This window comes from Palaemon carinicauda, chromosome 30, assembly GCF_036898095.1.
Source record: "Palaemon carinicauda isolate YSFRI2023 chromosome 30, ASM3689809v2, whole genome shotgun sequence".
NCBI classification, from domain to species: Eukaryota; Metazoa; Arthropoda; class Malacostraca; order Decapoda; family Palaemonidae; genus Palaemon; species Palaemon carinicauda.
Window position 1 is genome coordinate 41,014,456 of NC_090754.1, and position 17,597 is coordinate 41,032,052.

The window sequence follows — 17,597 nt, forward strand, 5'->3', positions numbered from 1 at the left end:
TTAATACTTATTTTTCCTCCAAGGTTGGAACGGACCAATTTGGATTTGGATCAGGAAATGGAACACGAGAGGCAGTTGGCTGCAAAAAAAGTTCTAGATGGTAATATGGAACTGTTTGTTTGTTTCAATGACTTTGAGAAAGCATTTGGTAGGGTTCAGTTGACATTATTACTGGAATGTTTAAAAATACATATCCAGTGATTGGAGAGACAGAAAATAAAGAATTTATATATACATCAAACAGACCACTACCTATTGCAGGTGAAGATTCTGATCCTGGAACTGTTGGAGGAGGAGTCAGACATGGATGTTCCCTGTCACCAATTCTGTTTAACATATCTGCTGAAGAAATGATGAAAAAGTCACTGGAAGATGGTATTAAGTCGGGAGGAGAAATAGTGAACACTATAAGGTTCGCTGATGACAAGGAAATTGTCTGTAGCGCAGAAGAGGGTTTACAGAAGATGATGTATAAGAGAAACGGAACAACAGAGAAGTATGGAATGAAAATAAATACACCTAAAACCAACGTAATGAGAATTGCAAGAAGACAAGACCTCCAATAAACATACAGATTGGAGACTTAGTTGTAGGAGAAGTCAGTCATTTCACGTACTTGGGAAGTATTATTACATAAGGAAACTACAGCAAAGAAATTAAGAACAGAATAGCCTAAGGTAAGGTAGCTCTTGAAAGAGAGAGAGAGAGAGAGAGAGAGAGAGAGAGAGAGAGAGAGAGAGAGAGAGAGAGAGAGAGAGAGAGAGAGAGAGACGAACATTAAAAGGGGAAACTGAAAATGGAACTGAAGAAAAGATTTGTAAACAAGTTTTATATGGAGTGTAGCATTGTACGATTCTGAAAAGTGAACTATAAAAGCATCAGGATAGAAACATCTGGAAGTATTTGAAATGGGGATTTGGAGGAGGACGCTGAAAATAAATTGGAGAGACCACAAGATAAAGGAAGAAGTACAAAGAATAGTTGAAGAAGAGAAAACCCTAATTACAACAATAAAGTGAAGGCAGAAAATCTGGATAGGACACAATTTAAGAGGAGCTGGGATACTGAAGGACATTATCGAATGTATATGTGATGACCGGAAAGGAGGGAGAAGGTACCAAGAGCTAAAAGAGATGGCCATGAAGAGAGAATTGTGGAGGGTGACTTATCCATGAAAACATATTTACTACTATAGTAGTAAATATGTTTTTTATAATACATATACATATATAAATACAGGTATATAATATACATAAATATTTCACCATCATTTCCTACTACGCCTATTGACGCAAAGGGCCTCGGTTAGATTACGCCAGTTGTCTCTATGTTGAGCTTTTATTATAGATATTTATATATAAATATGTTTTAACAGCCAAGAATGTTATTGCAAGCATTGTTAGATGAGAAATTTGAAATAGAATGTTTTGATCACAAAATTAGTAGGCATCCTGAGTTACATTAAAACTTTCCATGGATGAATTAGGACCAGAATTCATACCTTGAAATCAAATCCAATAAAAAGACATGTTAGTCGCAATCAAACCAATATAAAGTAGACAAAAATTTAGCAGAGAAAAAGTAGGGTTCACCTTTCTAATTTCACACCTGAATATTTGTTCTCAGACGTTTCAACAAGTCAAACATATATACGTGACAATAACAATGATTAGCATAATTAGCAAGTCAATGTCGGGTATGAGTATGACCTTTGTGAGCAACAATAATGTACCTAATTCTCTAAAGGTAGATGTCTGGGGGGGGGGGTTTCCCTTTGTTCAATTACACAGTCACTTGAGACCCATAAAATAATGTTCTATGTGGTTGCGATCTGGGCTCAGTGCAGGCTGTTTTAGAACATTCACATCTTGTCGTTGAACGTAAGTGGTCATCATACATGCTTGATAGGAAGGGGCACTTAACAATCAAAATGAATATTCTCCGCATAACCTAACCATTGTCAGATTTGCTATTTTCAATTTTTCATTAAACTCCAATTCTAAAGAACCTGTATCAGAGATCATAGTTCATAAGTGATTCTACCTAACTGATACTTCCTCCTTCCTATGATATTTCAGCTTCCATTGCATATGCCATTCTCAGCTCTGTCTTTCTTATATTTATCTTGAGCCCAACCTCATGTGACACTTCATGCATTCTGGTAAGCAAGCATTGCAAATCCTGTGGTGATCTGCTAATAAGAATAGCGTCATCAGCATACTCTAGGTCAGTCAATTTCCCATTGCCAATCCAGTCTAATCCTTCCCCCATCCCTAACTGTTCAAGACGTAACAAAATCCATGGTGAAGATGAAAACATGGGTGACATCATATTCCTTTGGAGTACTCTATTGTTCACTGGAAATTCGTTTAATATGACTCCACTAACATTAAATTTGCACTTGCAATATTCGTGAACAGACTTAAATCAAATTTACATATTGAATAGGAATTCCACAATAACTCAGAACTATCAACAAAATTGACAAATGCACACTATCAGAGGTTTTTCCATAGTCCACAAATGCCATCAAAAGTGGATTTCTATATTTAACATATCGCTGTATAACATGTTTTAAAATTAAAATTTATTTAGTACAACTTCTATCTTTTCTAAATCCTCCTTGTTCATCTCTCAGCTTTTCATCAATCTTTCTCTCTAGTCTCCTTAGAGTAAAGAATACTTACAAGCAGGAATTTTCTCATTTAACTACACTAAAATATACAGCTTGAAAATAAGGATAAAGTTATTTTAATGAAATAATCAACTTGAAAGTGAACAAATGTATTGAAAATAATTTCTTTCTCTACATACTAAAAACTGAAAGACAAGAAAACTTCACTAAATAGGTCTAAATTCCATTTTTATGGTCCACATCAATAATATCTTCTATCAACAATAACTCATTTTCCAAAAGTTTTCTTCAAATTCTATTGCACATTCTTAATTTCTTGATTTCTACAATAAATTAAATTCTTTTCATTAACCTGTATAAAAATACATGCAAGAAATTCCTTTTACTTGTGTTGAATATAATTGATTTCTATGGTCATTCTAGGATTCTGAACAATATAGCCCTATCAGCAGTTCAAAGTTGAGAAGTTGTGACTATAAAATAAATAATTAAAAGTAAATTAAATGATGACTCAACTAAATGCCCATTCCTCGAAATAATATTATCAAAACCGTAACTGAAAGCAAAATCAATAAATGTTTTATGGTTTTTAAGGAGTTCAAATTTCAATGCAAACTTTATAATTATTTCTACTAATCTCGAGAACCTCTTATTAATCCACAAAAAAAAATTAACACATCCAAATTAAGAAACGTTTGAGAGAGAGAGAGAGAGAGAGAGAGAGAGAGAGAGAGAGAGAGAGAGAGAGAGAGAGAGAGAGAGAGAGAGAGAGAGAGTTTTACACAAGGTGAAACGTAATTTGTAAATGATCTAAAGACCAAGTTGATTTCACAAATAATCCTGAAGGATGCTGTGCGAGCTCAATGTAAAATCTATACACCTTCGAAAATCAGGAAGCAAAAAAAAAAAAAAAAAAAAAAAAAAAAAATCGTGATTCACAAGAATATGTCAGTGAAGAATTAATGTACAATGTAAGTTATGAAATGCATTACTCATATGATTGATCTTAGTTATTCGATTTCATTGCAAACTTGAAAATTATTTCTGAATGGCTCTTTTCTCACGTTTATAAGTTCACTTACATTTTTAACCCATCCAAATCAGGCTAATCTTTTCTATAAGTAGCAATAGCTCCGAATGTTAATATAGGATTTTTACATGATTCTATCAACTATATTTCATTACTTGACTCCTACACTTGGATCATTTCATTGTTTTAGTGTCCTTCCACCATTTTAATAATAAATTAAATATATCTATTTTTAATCAGGGACATCTACATTTAAGTAAAAAAATTAGTAATAACCAAAACAATATTTAAAAACATAATAAATATAAAGACGAATATATTCAGGGTAATAATTCTCACTATACATGCTTTTCATCTTATAAAATAGTGTCTACATTTGATAGTCAATTTAAAATTAATTAGAAATAGCTATGTGGTTAAGATTTTTCCAGAAATTAATATTCAGGAAAAATATTTTATCATAATCTATACACTCATAAGGCTTTTCACCTGTATGGATTCTCATGTGATTGTTCAAAGTACCTCTCAGAAAATCTTTGGACACAATCTTTACAATCAAAACGGCTTTTCACCTGTATGGATTCTCATATGTTTGTTTAAATTACCTCTGTCACTAAATCTTTTGCCGCAATCTTTACATTCAAACGGATTTTCACCTGTATGGATTCTCATATGTATTTTCAAACTACCTCTCCGAGAAAATCTTTTGCCGCAATCTTTACATTCAAAAGGCTTTTCACCTGTATGGATTCTCATATGTTTGTCTAAATTACCTCTGTCACTAAATCTTTTGCCGCAATCTTTACATTCAAACAGCTTTTCACCTCTATGGATTCTCATATGAATGCTCAAATGACTTCCCAGAGTAAATCTTTTGCCGCAATCTTTACATTCAAAAGGCTTTTCACCTGTATGGATTCTCATATGTTTCTCTAAATCACCTCTCTGAGTAAATCTTTTGCCGCAATCTTTACATTCATACGGCTTTTCACCAGTATGGAATCTCATATGTGTGTTTAAATTACTTCTCACCGTAAATCTTTTGCCGCAATCTTTACATTCAAAAGGCTTTTCACCTGTATGGATTCTCATATGTTTGTTTAAATTACCTCTGTCACTAAATCTTTTACCGCAATCTTTACATTCAAATGGATTTTCACCTGTATGGATTCTCATATGTATTTTCAAACTACATCTCCGAGAAAATCTTTTGCCGCAATCTTTACATTCAAAAGGCTTTTCACCTGTATGGATTCTCATATGTTTTTCTAAATCACCTCTCTGAGTAAATCTTTTGCCGCAATCTTTACATTCAAACAGCTTTTCACATGTATGGAATCTCATATGTGTGTTTAAATTACTTCTCACAGTAAATCTTTTGCCGCAATCTTTACATTCAAAAGGCTTTTCACCTGTATGGATTCTCATATGTTTGTTTAAATTACCTCTGTCACTAAATCTTTTGCCGCAATCTTTACATTCAAACGGATTTTCACCTGTATGGATTCTCATATGTATTTTCAAACTACCTCTCCGAGAAAATCTTTTGCCGCAATCTTTACATTCAAAAGGCTTTTCACCTGTATGGATTCTCATATGTTTCTCTAAATCACCTCTCTGAGTAAATCTTTTGCCGCAATCTTTACATTCAAACAGCTTTTCACCTGTATGGAATCTCATATGTGTGTTTAAATTACTTCTCACAGTAAATCTTTTGCCGCAATCTTTACATTCAAACGGCTTTTCACCTGTATGGATTCTCATATGTTTGTTTAAATTACCTCTGTCACTAAATCTTTTGCCGCAATCTTTACATTCAAACGGATTTTCACCTGTATGGATTCTCATATGTATTTTCAAACTACCTCTCCGAGAAAATCTTTCGCTGCAATCTTTACATTCAAAAGGCTTTTCACCTGTATGGATTCTCATATGTTTCTCTAAATCACCTCTCTGAGTAAATCTTTTGCCGCAATCTTTACATTCAAACAGCTTTTCACCTGTATGGAATCTCATATGTGTGTTTAAATTACTTCTCACAGTAAATCTTTTGCCGCAATCTTTACATTCAAACAGCTTTTCACCTGTATGGATTATCATATGTCTGTTTAAATGACTTCTCACAGTAAATCTTTTGCCGCAATCTTTACATTCAAAAGGCTTTTCACCTGTATGGATTCTCATATGTGTGTTTAAAGTACTTCTCACATTAAATCTTTTGCTGCAATCTTTATATTCAAAAGGCTTTTCACCTGTATGGATTCTCATATGTCTGTTTAAAATACTTATCTCAGAAAATCTTTTGCCGCAATCTTTACTTTCAAAAGGCTTTTCACCTGTATGGATTCTCATATGTCCGTTTAAATTACTTATCTGAGTAAATCTTTTGCAGCAATCTTTACATTCAAAAGGCTTTTCACCTGTATGGATTCTCATATGCTTGTTCAAATCATCTCTCCGAGAACATATTTGGCCACAATCTTTACACTTGAAAGGCATTTTGTCCTTTGGTGCCAATGACTTCTCACTTAGTATATATTCACAAGGTTCTGAAAGGGTATTTTTGAAATTCCCATGTTCGGCAGATATTTCTCCTAAGACAGTAGAGTCCTTACGTCTAGAAAGAAATACATTTGAGAATTTATCTTCCTTTTCTTGAGGGATGAAAATAAGGGAGCTAATTTCCTTGGATTCAGGTTGATATAACTTTCCATTGATGTCTAATAAACTCTGGTCTGCTGGAGGCGATTGAAAGATGCCACCCTCAACATTTTCATCTGAATTCCTACTTCCAGTCTGTGCTATTTTAAAATTTTCATAATTAACATTTTCATTCCCATTGAAGCGTTTGTAAATCTTGTTTGACTGACAACGCTTCATGGAATGAAGGTTTTGGCAGGACGATAAATCAGCACACCAACCATGTTCCCTACCTGTAAGAACAATACACATAAAAACCTCTAGTAAAATTATATGTAATTTAAGATAGAAAAGGAAAGGAAACATTCACACCAAAATATATTAAAATCAATTAATGGAAAAAAATATCCAAAATAGTCACTGAAATGATGATGGATATTTCAAACAGGTTTGATGAATGGGAGAGAGGAAGCGTTACACCGTTAGAGGCTCCAGAGGTAAGTTTCGGTTTAGCCACATTAAAGAAGGTAAAAATAGTATGTGTCGTTAATCACCTCAATTGGCCAGTAATCATAATATTTACAGTATCAGATAGCTGAGAATTCATAAATAAGACAAATTATAAAGAATCATATCCAAAGTCCAGAATTATTATAATAAAAAATTACATTTGAAAAAAATGGTCTTAACTGTATTATTATAGCGAATTCAATTTGAAAATAACTACAATTCTACTAATATAGAGAACTTTTGTATAATCTGAAATGAGGACGCCTTACAACACTGGGTTGTGCTAAAGTTAAGTGGATGGTTAAAAATGTGGGAAAAAATTGTGTTGCTGCTAAACTTTCTCTATATTCAATTCGTTGTTGACTTCAATAAAAACCTGCATTGCATGCCACTGAAATCTTTTAACGCGTGATGAATGTCTCATCATTCAATGAATTTTGAGTATTTGATAAAAAATATACATTTATAGATGATCTTGTTAGATTTATGTACTTGTGTGACATCATTATTGCAACATCTTGTTTAGCAATCGTTTTGGAAACAATAAGTTTTTAATGACTTTCTTAGATTGAGCATTAAAATTAAGGTGAGGTTAATTCAGGGTAAAAACAATGAAAAACTAATATTAGCTAACGGACGGCTTCAGACAGTTCAGGGATAGGCTATACTGAAGGGTCTTTGTTCCTTAGTCGAAGACAACCAATGCATCTGATAGGTTAAGATGCTTTAGTACGGTATTTGCTTGATGAATAAAATTAAACAATGTACTGTACTCTCAATCACTATAGCTTAAATAGATGAAATAGATTTAGGATTTTTTATAATGTATTTAACCTCTGACATGAAATTAAATCATATATAATATATGGAATACAATACCTATATATATATATATATATATATTATATATATATATACATATATAAAAAATTTATATACATAGTCAGGCCTCAATATTGTATCTGACCAGGTCAAAACTCCATTTCATTTATCAGGAACCATAATAATATAAAATCATCTAATGAACTTCAAAAACGTCATCACAACAGTCTTAAATAAAAATCTCAATGTGCGTGCTATACAATGCAAAATTAATACCGAGGCTTGTAGACCATACAGGCTCACATATCTGACAAAAAAAAAAAAGTTTCCTTTGTATGATTTTATCCGAAATTCAGCATAAAAAGCAATTTCCACCATTGCTAGATTGTGCTGAAGTAATCAAGTTTCTTTTGGTACCTGACATTTAACTTTCCTTACCATCTCCTGTCGAAAGCATAAACTATTTGTCGTCGGGAAAAAATCATGAACCTATGGAACGATTTTCAAGTTATATACACTATATCTGAGCATGTGTGTCATAGATACAAACACACACACACGCCTAACAGATCACTCCCAAACCAAAGGACCGAAAGGCAGCAAAAACTCGTCTTATAACTATAACGGTTAGATTTCGCCAATCTTCTCTATCTTGAGCTTTTAACCGAATACTTCTTAATTCATCTTCTCCTACTTCACGCTTCGTAGTAATCAGCCCTGTAGGCCTGGGTCTTCCAACTAATGCCTTGTGGAGACCAAATGAACGTTTGGTGAACTAATCCTTCTTGGGGAGTGCGAAGAGCATGTCCAAACCACCTCCTTCTACCCATCATCATGATTTCATCCACATATGGTACTCGAGTAATCTTTCTTAGTTTCATTTCTAACCCTGTCCTGTCCTTTAACTCCCAATATCCTTCTGAGGGCTTTGTTCTCAAATCTACTAAATCTATTGGAGATCGTTTCATTGTCATACCATGACTCATGTCCATACAGTAACACCAATCTGACAAAACTGATATATACTCTGATTTTTATATGTAATTTTAGGCGATTTGACTTCCAAGTGTTACTTAACCGTTAACCTAGCCATTGTCTGATTTTTCCCCCCCAAATCTTTCATTAAACTCCAACTTTAAAGACCCTGTATTAGAGATCACAGTACAGTACCTAAATATTTAAATGATTCCACCTCATAAATTCTTTCTCCTTCCAATGATATTTCAGTAACAAGCATAAGGTGAAGTTCAAGCTATTTGAGAATTGCAAAAGTTTTCTCTCCAATAATGATAAAACTCTTGAGAAATTTCCTTTTTTTCTGGGGGTTAATGAACATCTAAACTGAAAATGAATGAAACACGGCATTTGTGATAATGAATTTTCTGCAGATTGCAGCGCTTTGCACCTACTACGTTTCTTCTAGTAGTGCCCACAACAACTGTGTTTTTGAGAGAGCAACGAGAACCTGGAACTTGGGGAATTTTACGATGAGAATCCTAGGTATCATTCAAATGAAACATCAATGACACCGTAGTCCTGATAATAAATACAAATATTACTGGAAAGACCTTTATCCTCTGAAGCTCTATTAAACTATGCTGTATTATATACAAAATATCAATCTTGTTAAAAATGGTTTGATAGCTGAAATTAGCCGACGCCAGTCACTGCTGCCCTTTTTCTTATATGTTGCTAGAATATCCTCAATTTTAGTTTGTTCTTGTATCCATGTTCTTTTTCTGTCTCTTGGCGTTATTCTTTCTATAACTTTCCGAGTTATAACTAGCTTGTTCCAAGGCTTTTGTCAGGCTCAAATTTCTGATGCATAAGTTTATATTGGTAGGACCATCTGATTAAATATTTTCTTTTTTAGAGAAAGTGGCATTTCGTTTGCCATATTCCATATTTTTTCCAAAAGCCCTTCATCCCATCCTTATCGTTTTAATTTCGGTCTCACGTCCTGAGGGGAACACTTACTGTCTGCCTAAAGGACGTCTATTCATTAACAGTCACTAAGCGGTTCGTAAAATTCTGCTTTCTCTATTCAATGTTCCATCATCTTTTGAAAGTCTTCCCATGATTTCACCAACTAGAACTATGTCCTAAGTTGTAAAGGTATTCCCCATTACTGTTAATTCCTACATTCTCGCAGTCTAACTCCTTTCTCAATTGGAATTTTCTCACCATCTTCATGCAGTTTTAGGATTACTGTATCGTTCATATAGATACCTTTAAGTGTTCTTACATAAGATTCATCTATTATTTGCCTTTGAAGGCCTTTCATTACTGCTGAAGTTTTGACAGAATCAAAAGATTTCTTAGTCTATAAATACCACATGTAAAGGTTTGCCATACTCTTGATTTTTCCACTGGCTGGTTAAATACATGGATATGGTCAGTTGTTGAATACCCGCTTCTAAAGTCTGCCTGCTCTCTTAGTTAAATAAAGTCTAGCTGACTTCCTATTTGACCTAATATGATCTTTATATTTTGAATAATACGGAAAATAAAATTATTGGGCGATAATTTTTTAGGTCTTTTGTATTTCCCTTTTTGTGAATTTGTATTATGATAAAGTTTACCGAGTTGTAGGTTTAGAAAGCTTCTTGCAGACTTGTGTGTAAAATTCATCGAGTTTTACTGCAACGAAATCTCTTCCATTTATTATTATATCAATTAATTGGCTTTCTTCTCCTGGTGTTTTGCCTATTTCATGTTTTCTTTACTTCTGTATGTATGTATATATATATACACACACATTATATATATATATATATATATATATATATATATATATATATATATATATATATATATATATATATATATATATATATATATATATATATATATTCGTGTAATTATATAACACACATAGGCCTATATATATATATATATATATATATATATATATATATATATATATATATATATATATGTGTGTGTGTGTGTGTGTAAATACTTATATTATATATATATATATATATATATATATATATATATATATATATATATATATATATATATATATATATATAATGTTGAGTATTTCATTTCCCATTCTATTTCAATGCTTCTCAGTTACCCTCTTGTCTTTCTTTATAATTTCTTTAATTTTATCTATGCATTAGGTCTGGTGTTCCGCTTTTCTCAAGTTCTACTTTTTTTTTTTTTGAGGTCAGCCTATCAAATTTCTCATTTCTGATCTAGATATTGATTTTTGGCACCATCGTTCAATTAGTTCGAAGGTCATGTTTCATAAGATTTTTCATAATTCTGACCATCCTTTACATTCAAATCTTCCCTAACAGTACCTTCCAGTTCGTAATAGTAAGCATGCAGTTAATTCTATTAGTCATGCCTTCTCCATCATGAAGCTCAATACTACACAGTATTCTAGAAGTTTTATTCCAGCTGTGACCAAGTTGTGGAATGATCTTCCTAATTAGGTGGTTGAATCTATAGAGCTTCAAAAGTTCAAACTTGCAGCAAATGTTTTTATGTCGAAGAGGTTGACTTAGGTCATTTTTATAGTTTATATATAAGTTCTGTTTTAATGTTGTTACTGTTCATAAAATATGTTAATTGTTCATAAATTCTGATAAAGTTTATTCATTTTCTTTCCTCACTCGGTTATTTTTCCCTGTTGGAACCCTTGGGCTTATAGCATTCTGCTTTCCCAACTAGGGTTGTGGCTTAGCTAGTAATAATAATATAGAAATAGAAGAAGAGAAAGTAGACGACGATGACATTGGTCTTGAATTCAATAGACAGAAAAATGACAGTAACTATTAAGGAAATAAACAATAGTAAAGCTTCCGGACCAGATAATATTCAAGTATATATCTTAATTAGTCATGTATAAAATTATTGCTTAAGATATTATCATGGAGGTTAAAATCAAAAGCTGGAGAATATGTTGGAACCTAGGAGGATTAATACTTATTTTTCCTCTAAGGTTGGAACGGACCAATTTGGATTTGGATCAGGAAATAGAACACGAGAGGCAGTTGGCTGTATGGGGATGAAGCAAGAAAAAGTTCTAGATGTTAATGTGGAACTGTTTGTTTGTTTCAATGACTTTGAGAAAGCATTTGGTAGAGTTCAGTGGACATTACTGGAATGTTTAAAAATACATATCCAGTGATTGGAGAGACAGAAAATAAAGAATTTATATATACATCAAACAGACCACTACCTATTGCAGGTGAAGATTCTGATCCTGGAACTGTTGGAGGAGGAGTCAGACAGGGATGTTCCCTGTCACCATTTCTTTTCAACATCTCTGGAGAAGAAATGATGAAAAAGTCACTGGAAGATGATATTAAGTCGGGAGGAGAGATAGTGAACACTATAAGGTTCACTGATGACAAGGAAGTTGTCTGTAGCGCAGAAGAGGGTTTACAGAAGATGATGTATAAGAGAAACGGAACAACAGAGAAGTATGGAATGAAAATAAACACACCTAAAACCAACGTAATGAGAATTGCAAGAAGACAAGACCTCCAATAAACATACAGATTGGAGACTTAGTTGTGGAAGAAGTCAGTCATTTCACGTACTTGGGAAGTATTATAACATAAGGAAACTACAGCAAAGAAATTAAGAACAGAATAGCCTAAGGTAAGGTAGCTCTTGAGAGAGAGAGAGAGAGAGAGAGAGAGAGAGAGAGAGAGAGAGAGAGAGAGAGAGAGAGAGAGAGAGAGAGAGAGAGAGAGAGAGAGAGACGAACATTAACGGGGAAACTGAAAAGGGAACTGAAGAAAAGATTTGTAAAAAATTTTTAAATGGAGTGTAGCCTTGTACGATTCTGAAACGTGGACTATAAAAGCATCAGAATAGAAACATCTGGAAGCAATTAAAATGGAAATTGGAAGGACGCTGAAAATAAGCTGGAGAGACCACAAGATAAAGGAAGAAGTACAAAGAATAGTTGAAGAAGAGAGAACCCCAATTACAACAATAAAGTGAAGGCAGAAAATCTGGATAGGACACAATTTAAGAGGAGCTGGGATACTGAAGGACATTATCGAATGTAGATGTGATGACCGGAAAGGAGGGAGAAGGTACCAAGAGCTTAAAGAGATGGCCATGAATAGAGAATTGTGGAGGGTGACTTATCCATGAAAACATATTTGCTACTATAGTAGTAAATGTTTTTTTTTTTATAATACATATACATATATTATATACAGGAATATAATATACATAAATATTTCACCATCATCTCCTACTACGCCTATTGACGCAAAGGGCCTCGGTTAGATTACGCCAGTTGTCTCTATCTTGAGCTTTTATTATAAATATTTATATATAAATATGTTTTAACAGCCAAGAATGTTATCGCAAGCATTGTTAGATGAGAAATTTGAAATAGAATGTTTTGATCACAAAATTAGTAGGCATCCTGAGTTACATTAAAACTTCCCATGGATGAATTAGGACCAGAATTTATACCTTAAAATCCAATCCAATAAAAAGACATGTTAGTCGCAATCAAACCAATATACAGTACACAAAATTTAGCAGAGAAAAAGTAGGGTTCACCTTTCTAATTTCACACCTGAATATTTTTTCTCAGACGTTTCAACAAGTCAAACACATATACGTGACAATAACAATGATAAGCATAATTAGCAAGTCAATGTCGGGTATGAGTATGACCTTTGTGAGCAACAATAATGTACCTAATTCTCTAAAGGTAGATGTCTGGGGGGGGGATCCCTTTGTTTAATTACACTTGAGACCCATAAAATAATGTTCTATGTGGTTGCGATCTGGGCTCAGTGCAGGCTGTTTTAGAACATTCACATCTTGTTGAACGTAAGTGGTCATCATACATGCTTGATAGGAAGGGGCACTTAACAATCAAAATGAATATTCTCCACATAACCTAACCATTGTCAGATTTGCTATTTTCAATTTTTCATTGAATTCCAATTCTAAAGACCCTGTATCAGAGATCATAGTTCATAAGTGATTCTACCTAACGGATACTTCCTCCTTCCTATGATATTTCAGCTTCCATTGCATATGCCATTCTCAGCTCTGTCTTTCTTATATTTATCTTGAGCCCAACCTCATGTGACACTTCATGCATTCTGGTAAGCAAGCATTGCAAATCCTGTGGTGATCTGCTAATAAGGATAGCGTCATCAGCATACTCTAGGTCAGTCAATTTCCCATTGCCAATCCAGTCTAATCCTTCCCCCATCCCCAACTGTTCAAGGCGTAACAAAATCCAGAAATTCGTTTAAAAGGACTCCACTAACATTAACTTTGCACTTGCAATATTCATGAACAGACTTGAATCAAATTAACATATTGAATAGGAATTCCACAATAACTCAGAACTATCAACAAAATTGACAAGTGCACACTATCAGAGGTTTTTCCATAGTCCACAAATGCCATCAAAAGTGGATTTCTATATTTAACATATTGCTGTACGACATGTCTTAAAATTAAAATTTAGTTAGTACAACTTCTATCTTTTCTAAATCCTCCTTGTTCATTTCTCAGCTTTTCCTCAATCTTTCTCTCTAGTCTCCTTAGAGTAAAGAATATTTACAAGCAGGAATTTTTTCATTTTAATTAGACAAAAATATACACTTGAAATTAAGGATAAAGTTTTTTAATGAAATAATCAACTTGAAAGTGAACAAATGTATTGAAAATAATTTCTTTCTCTACATACTAAAAACTGAAAGACAAGAAAACTTCACCTAATAGGTCTAAATTCCATTTTTATGACACACAAATAATATCTTTCCATCAACAATAACTCATTTTCCAAAAGTTTTCTTCAAAATTCTATTGCACATTCCTAATTTCTTGATTTCTACAATAAATTGAATTCTTTTCATTAACCTGTATAAAAATACATGCAAGAAATTCTTTTTACTTGTGTTGAATATAAATGATTTCTATGGTCATTCTAGGATTCTAAACAATATAGCCCTATCAGCAGTTCAAAGTCGAGAAGTTGTGACGATAAAATAAATAATTAAAAGTAAATTAAATGATGACTCAACTAAATGCCCATTCCTCGAAATAATATTATCAAAACCGTAACTGAAAGCAAAATCAATAAATGTTTTATGGTTTTTAAGGAGTTCAAATATCAATGCAAACTTTATAATTGTTTCTACTAATCTCGAGAACCTTTTATTAATCCACAAAAAAAATTTAACACATCCAAATTTAGAAACGTTTGAGAGAGAGAGAGAGAGAGAGAGAGAGAGAGAGAGAGAGAGAGAGAGAGAGAGAGAGAGAGAGAGAGAGAGAGAGAGAGAGAGAGAGAGAGAGAGTTTTACACAAGGTGAAAAGTAATTTGTAAGTGATTTAAAGACCAAGTTGATTTCACAAATATTCCTGAAGGATGCTGTGCGAGGTCAATGTAAAATCTATATACCTTCGAAAATCAGGAAGCAAAAAAAACCTTTAAGTGATTCACAAGAAGATGCCAGTGAAGAATTAATGTACAATGTAAGATATGAAATGCATTACTCATATGATGGCTCCTAGTTTTTCGAATCATTGCAAACTTTAAAATTATTTCTGAATGGCTCTTTTCTCACTTTTATAAGTTCACTTACATTTTTAACCCATCCAAATCAGGCTAATCTTTTCTATAAATAGCAATAGCTCCGAATGTTAATATAGGATTTTTACATGATTCTATCAACTATATTTCATTACTTGACTCCTACACTTGGATCATTTCATTGTTTTAGTGTCCTTCAACCATTTTAATAATAAATTAAATATATCTATTTTTAATCAGGGACATCTACATTCAAGTACAAAAAATTAGTAATAACCAAAACAATTTTTAAAAACATAATAAATTTAAAGACGAATATATTCAGGGTAATAATTCTCACTATACATGCTTTTCATCTTATAAAATAGTGTCTACATTGAATAGTCAACTTAAAATTAATTAGAAATGGCTATGGGGTTAGAATTTTTCCAAAAATTAATATTCAGGAAAAATATTTTATCATAATCTATACACTCATAAGGCTTTTCACCTGTATGGATTCTCATATGATTGTTCAAAGTACCTCTCAGAAAATCTTTGGACACAATCTTTACAATCAAAACTGCTTTTCACCTGTATGGATTCTCATATGTTTGTTTGAATTACCTCTGTCAGTAAATCTTTTGCCGCAATCTTTACATTCAAAAGGCTTTTCACCTGTATGGATTCTATTATGATTGTTTAAATCACCTTTCTGAGTAAATCTTTTGCCGCAATCTTTACATTCAAAAGGCTTTTCACCTGTATGGATTCTCATATGTGAGTTTAAATAACTTCTCACAGTAAATCTTTTGCCGCAATCTTTACATTCAAAAGGCTTTTCACCTGTATGGATTCTCATATGTCTGTTTAAATGACTTCTCACAGTAAATCTTTTGCCGCAATCTTTACATTCAAAAGGCTTTTCACCTGTATGGATTCTCATATGTATGTCTAAATGACCTCTCAGAGCAAATCTTTTGCCGCAATCTTTACATTCAAACGGCTTTTCACCTGTATGGATTCTCATATGACTGCTCAAATGACCATCCCGAGTAAATCTTTTGCCGCAATCTTTACATTCAAACGGCTTTTCACCTGTTTGGATTCTCATATGACTGCTCAAATGACCATCCCGAGTAAATCTTTTGCCGCAATCTTTACATTCAAACGGCTTTTCACCTGTATGGATTCTCATATGTCTGTTTAAATTACTTCTGTTAGTAAATCTTTGGCCGCAATCTTTACATTCAAAAGGCTTTTCACCTGTATGGATTCCCATATTTCTGTCTAAATCACCTCTCTGAGTAAATCTTTTGCCGCAATCTTTACATTCAAAAGGCTTTTCACCTGTATGGATTCTCATATGCTTGTTCAAATCATCCCTCCGAGAACATATTTGGCCACAATCTTTACACTTGAAAGGCATTTTGTCCTTTGGTGCCAATGAATTCTCACTTAGTATATATCCACAAGGCTCTGAAAGGGTATTTTTGAAATTCCCATGTTCGGCAGATATTTCTCCTAAGACAGTAGAGTCCTTACGTCTAGAAAAAAATATATTTGAGAATTTATCTTCCTTTTCTTGAGGAATGAAAATAAGGGAGCTCATTTCCTTGGATTCAGGTTGACCTAACTTTCCATTGATGTCTAATAAACTCTGGTCTGCTGGAGGCGATTGAAAGATGCCAACCTCAACATTTTCACCTGAATACCTACTTCCAGTCTGTGCTATTTTAGAATTTTCATAATTAACATTTTCATTCCCATTGAAGCGTTTGTAAATCTTGTTTGACTGACAACGCTTCATGGAATGAAGGTTTTGGCAGGACGATAATTCACCACACCAACCATGTTCCCTACCTGTAAGAACAATACACATAAAAACCTCTAGTAAAATTATATGCAAGGTTAAATAGAAAAGGAAAGGAAAGATTCACACCAAAATATATTAAAATGAATTAATGGAAAATATGCAAAATAGTCACTGAAATGATGATGAATATTTTAATCAGGTTTGATAAATGGGAGAGAGGAAGTTTTGATCTAGCCACAAAGACACCTTAAAGAAGGTAAAGATAGAATAAGCGTCGTCAATCACTTAAATTGGCCAGTCGTCCCACGATTTACATCTTCAGATAGCACACAATTTATAAATAGGATAAATTATATAACATAATATCCGAAGTCCAAAAAATTATCATGATAAAAAATTATATTTATAAAAAAAATTGTTTCAACTATTTGATTATAGCGAATTCAATTTGAGAATAACTATAATCCTATTAATGTAGAGAACTGTTGTATAATATGAAATGAGGAGGCCTTGTGCAGACGTTAAATATATGGTTAACCATGCCGGAAAAAATGCCTTGCTGCTCAGGTTTCTTTATATTTAATTCATTGTTGACTTCAAGAAAAAACTCCATTGCACG

General features: G+C 33.0%; 1 protein-coding gene across 1 annotated transcript; it reads right to left on the reverse strand.

Annotated features, from left to right (window-relative positions):
- Positions 1 to 3,583: 3,583 nt before the first annotated feature.
- LOC137623501 (zinc finger protein 850-like) lies at positions 3,584 to 17,018 on the reverse strand. Its single transcript, XM_068354332.1, has 4 exons — positions 15,747 to 17,018; positions 13,944 to 14,094; positions 11,836 to 12,019; positions 3,584 to 6,598 (listed from the first exon to the last, which is right to left on the reverse strand). The coding sequence occupies exons 1-4, from the start codon at positions 16,970 to 16,972 to the stop codon at positions 4,221 to 4,223; spliced, it is 3,939 nt and encodes a 1,312-aa protein (XP_068210433.1). The 5' UTR covers positions 16,973 to 17,018; the 3' UTR covers positions 3,584 to 4,220.
- Positions 17,019 to 17,597: the final 579 nt, after the last annotated feature.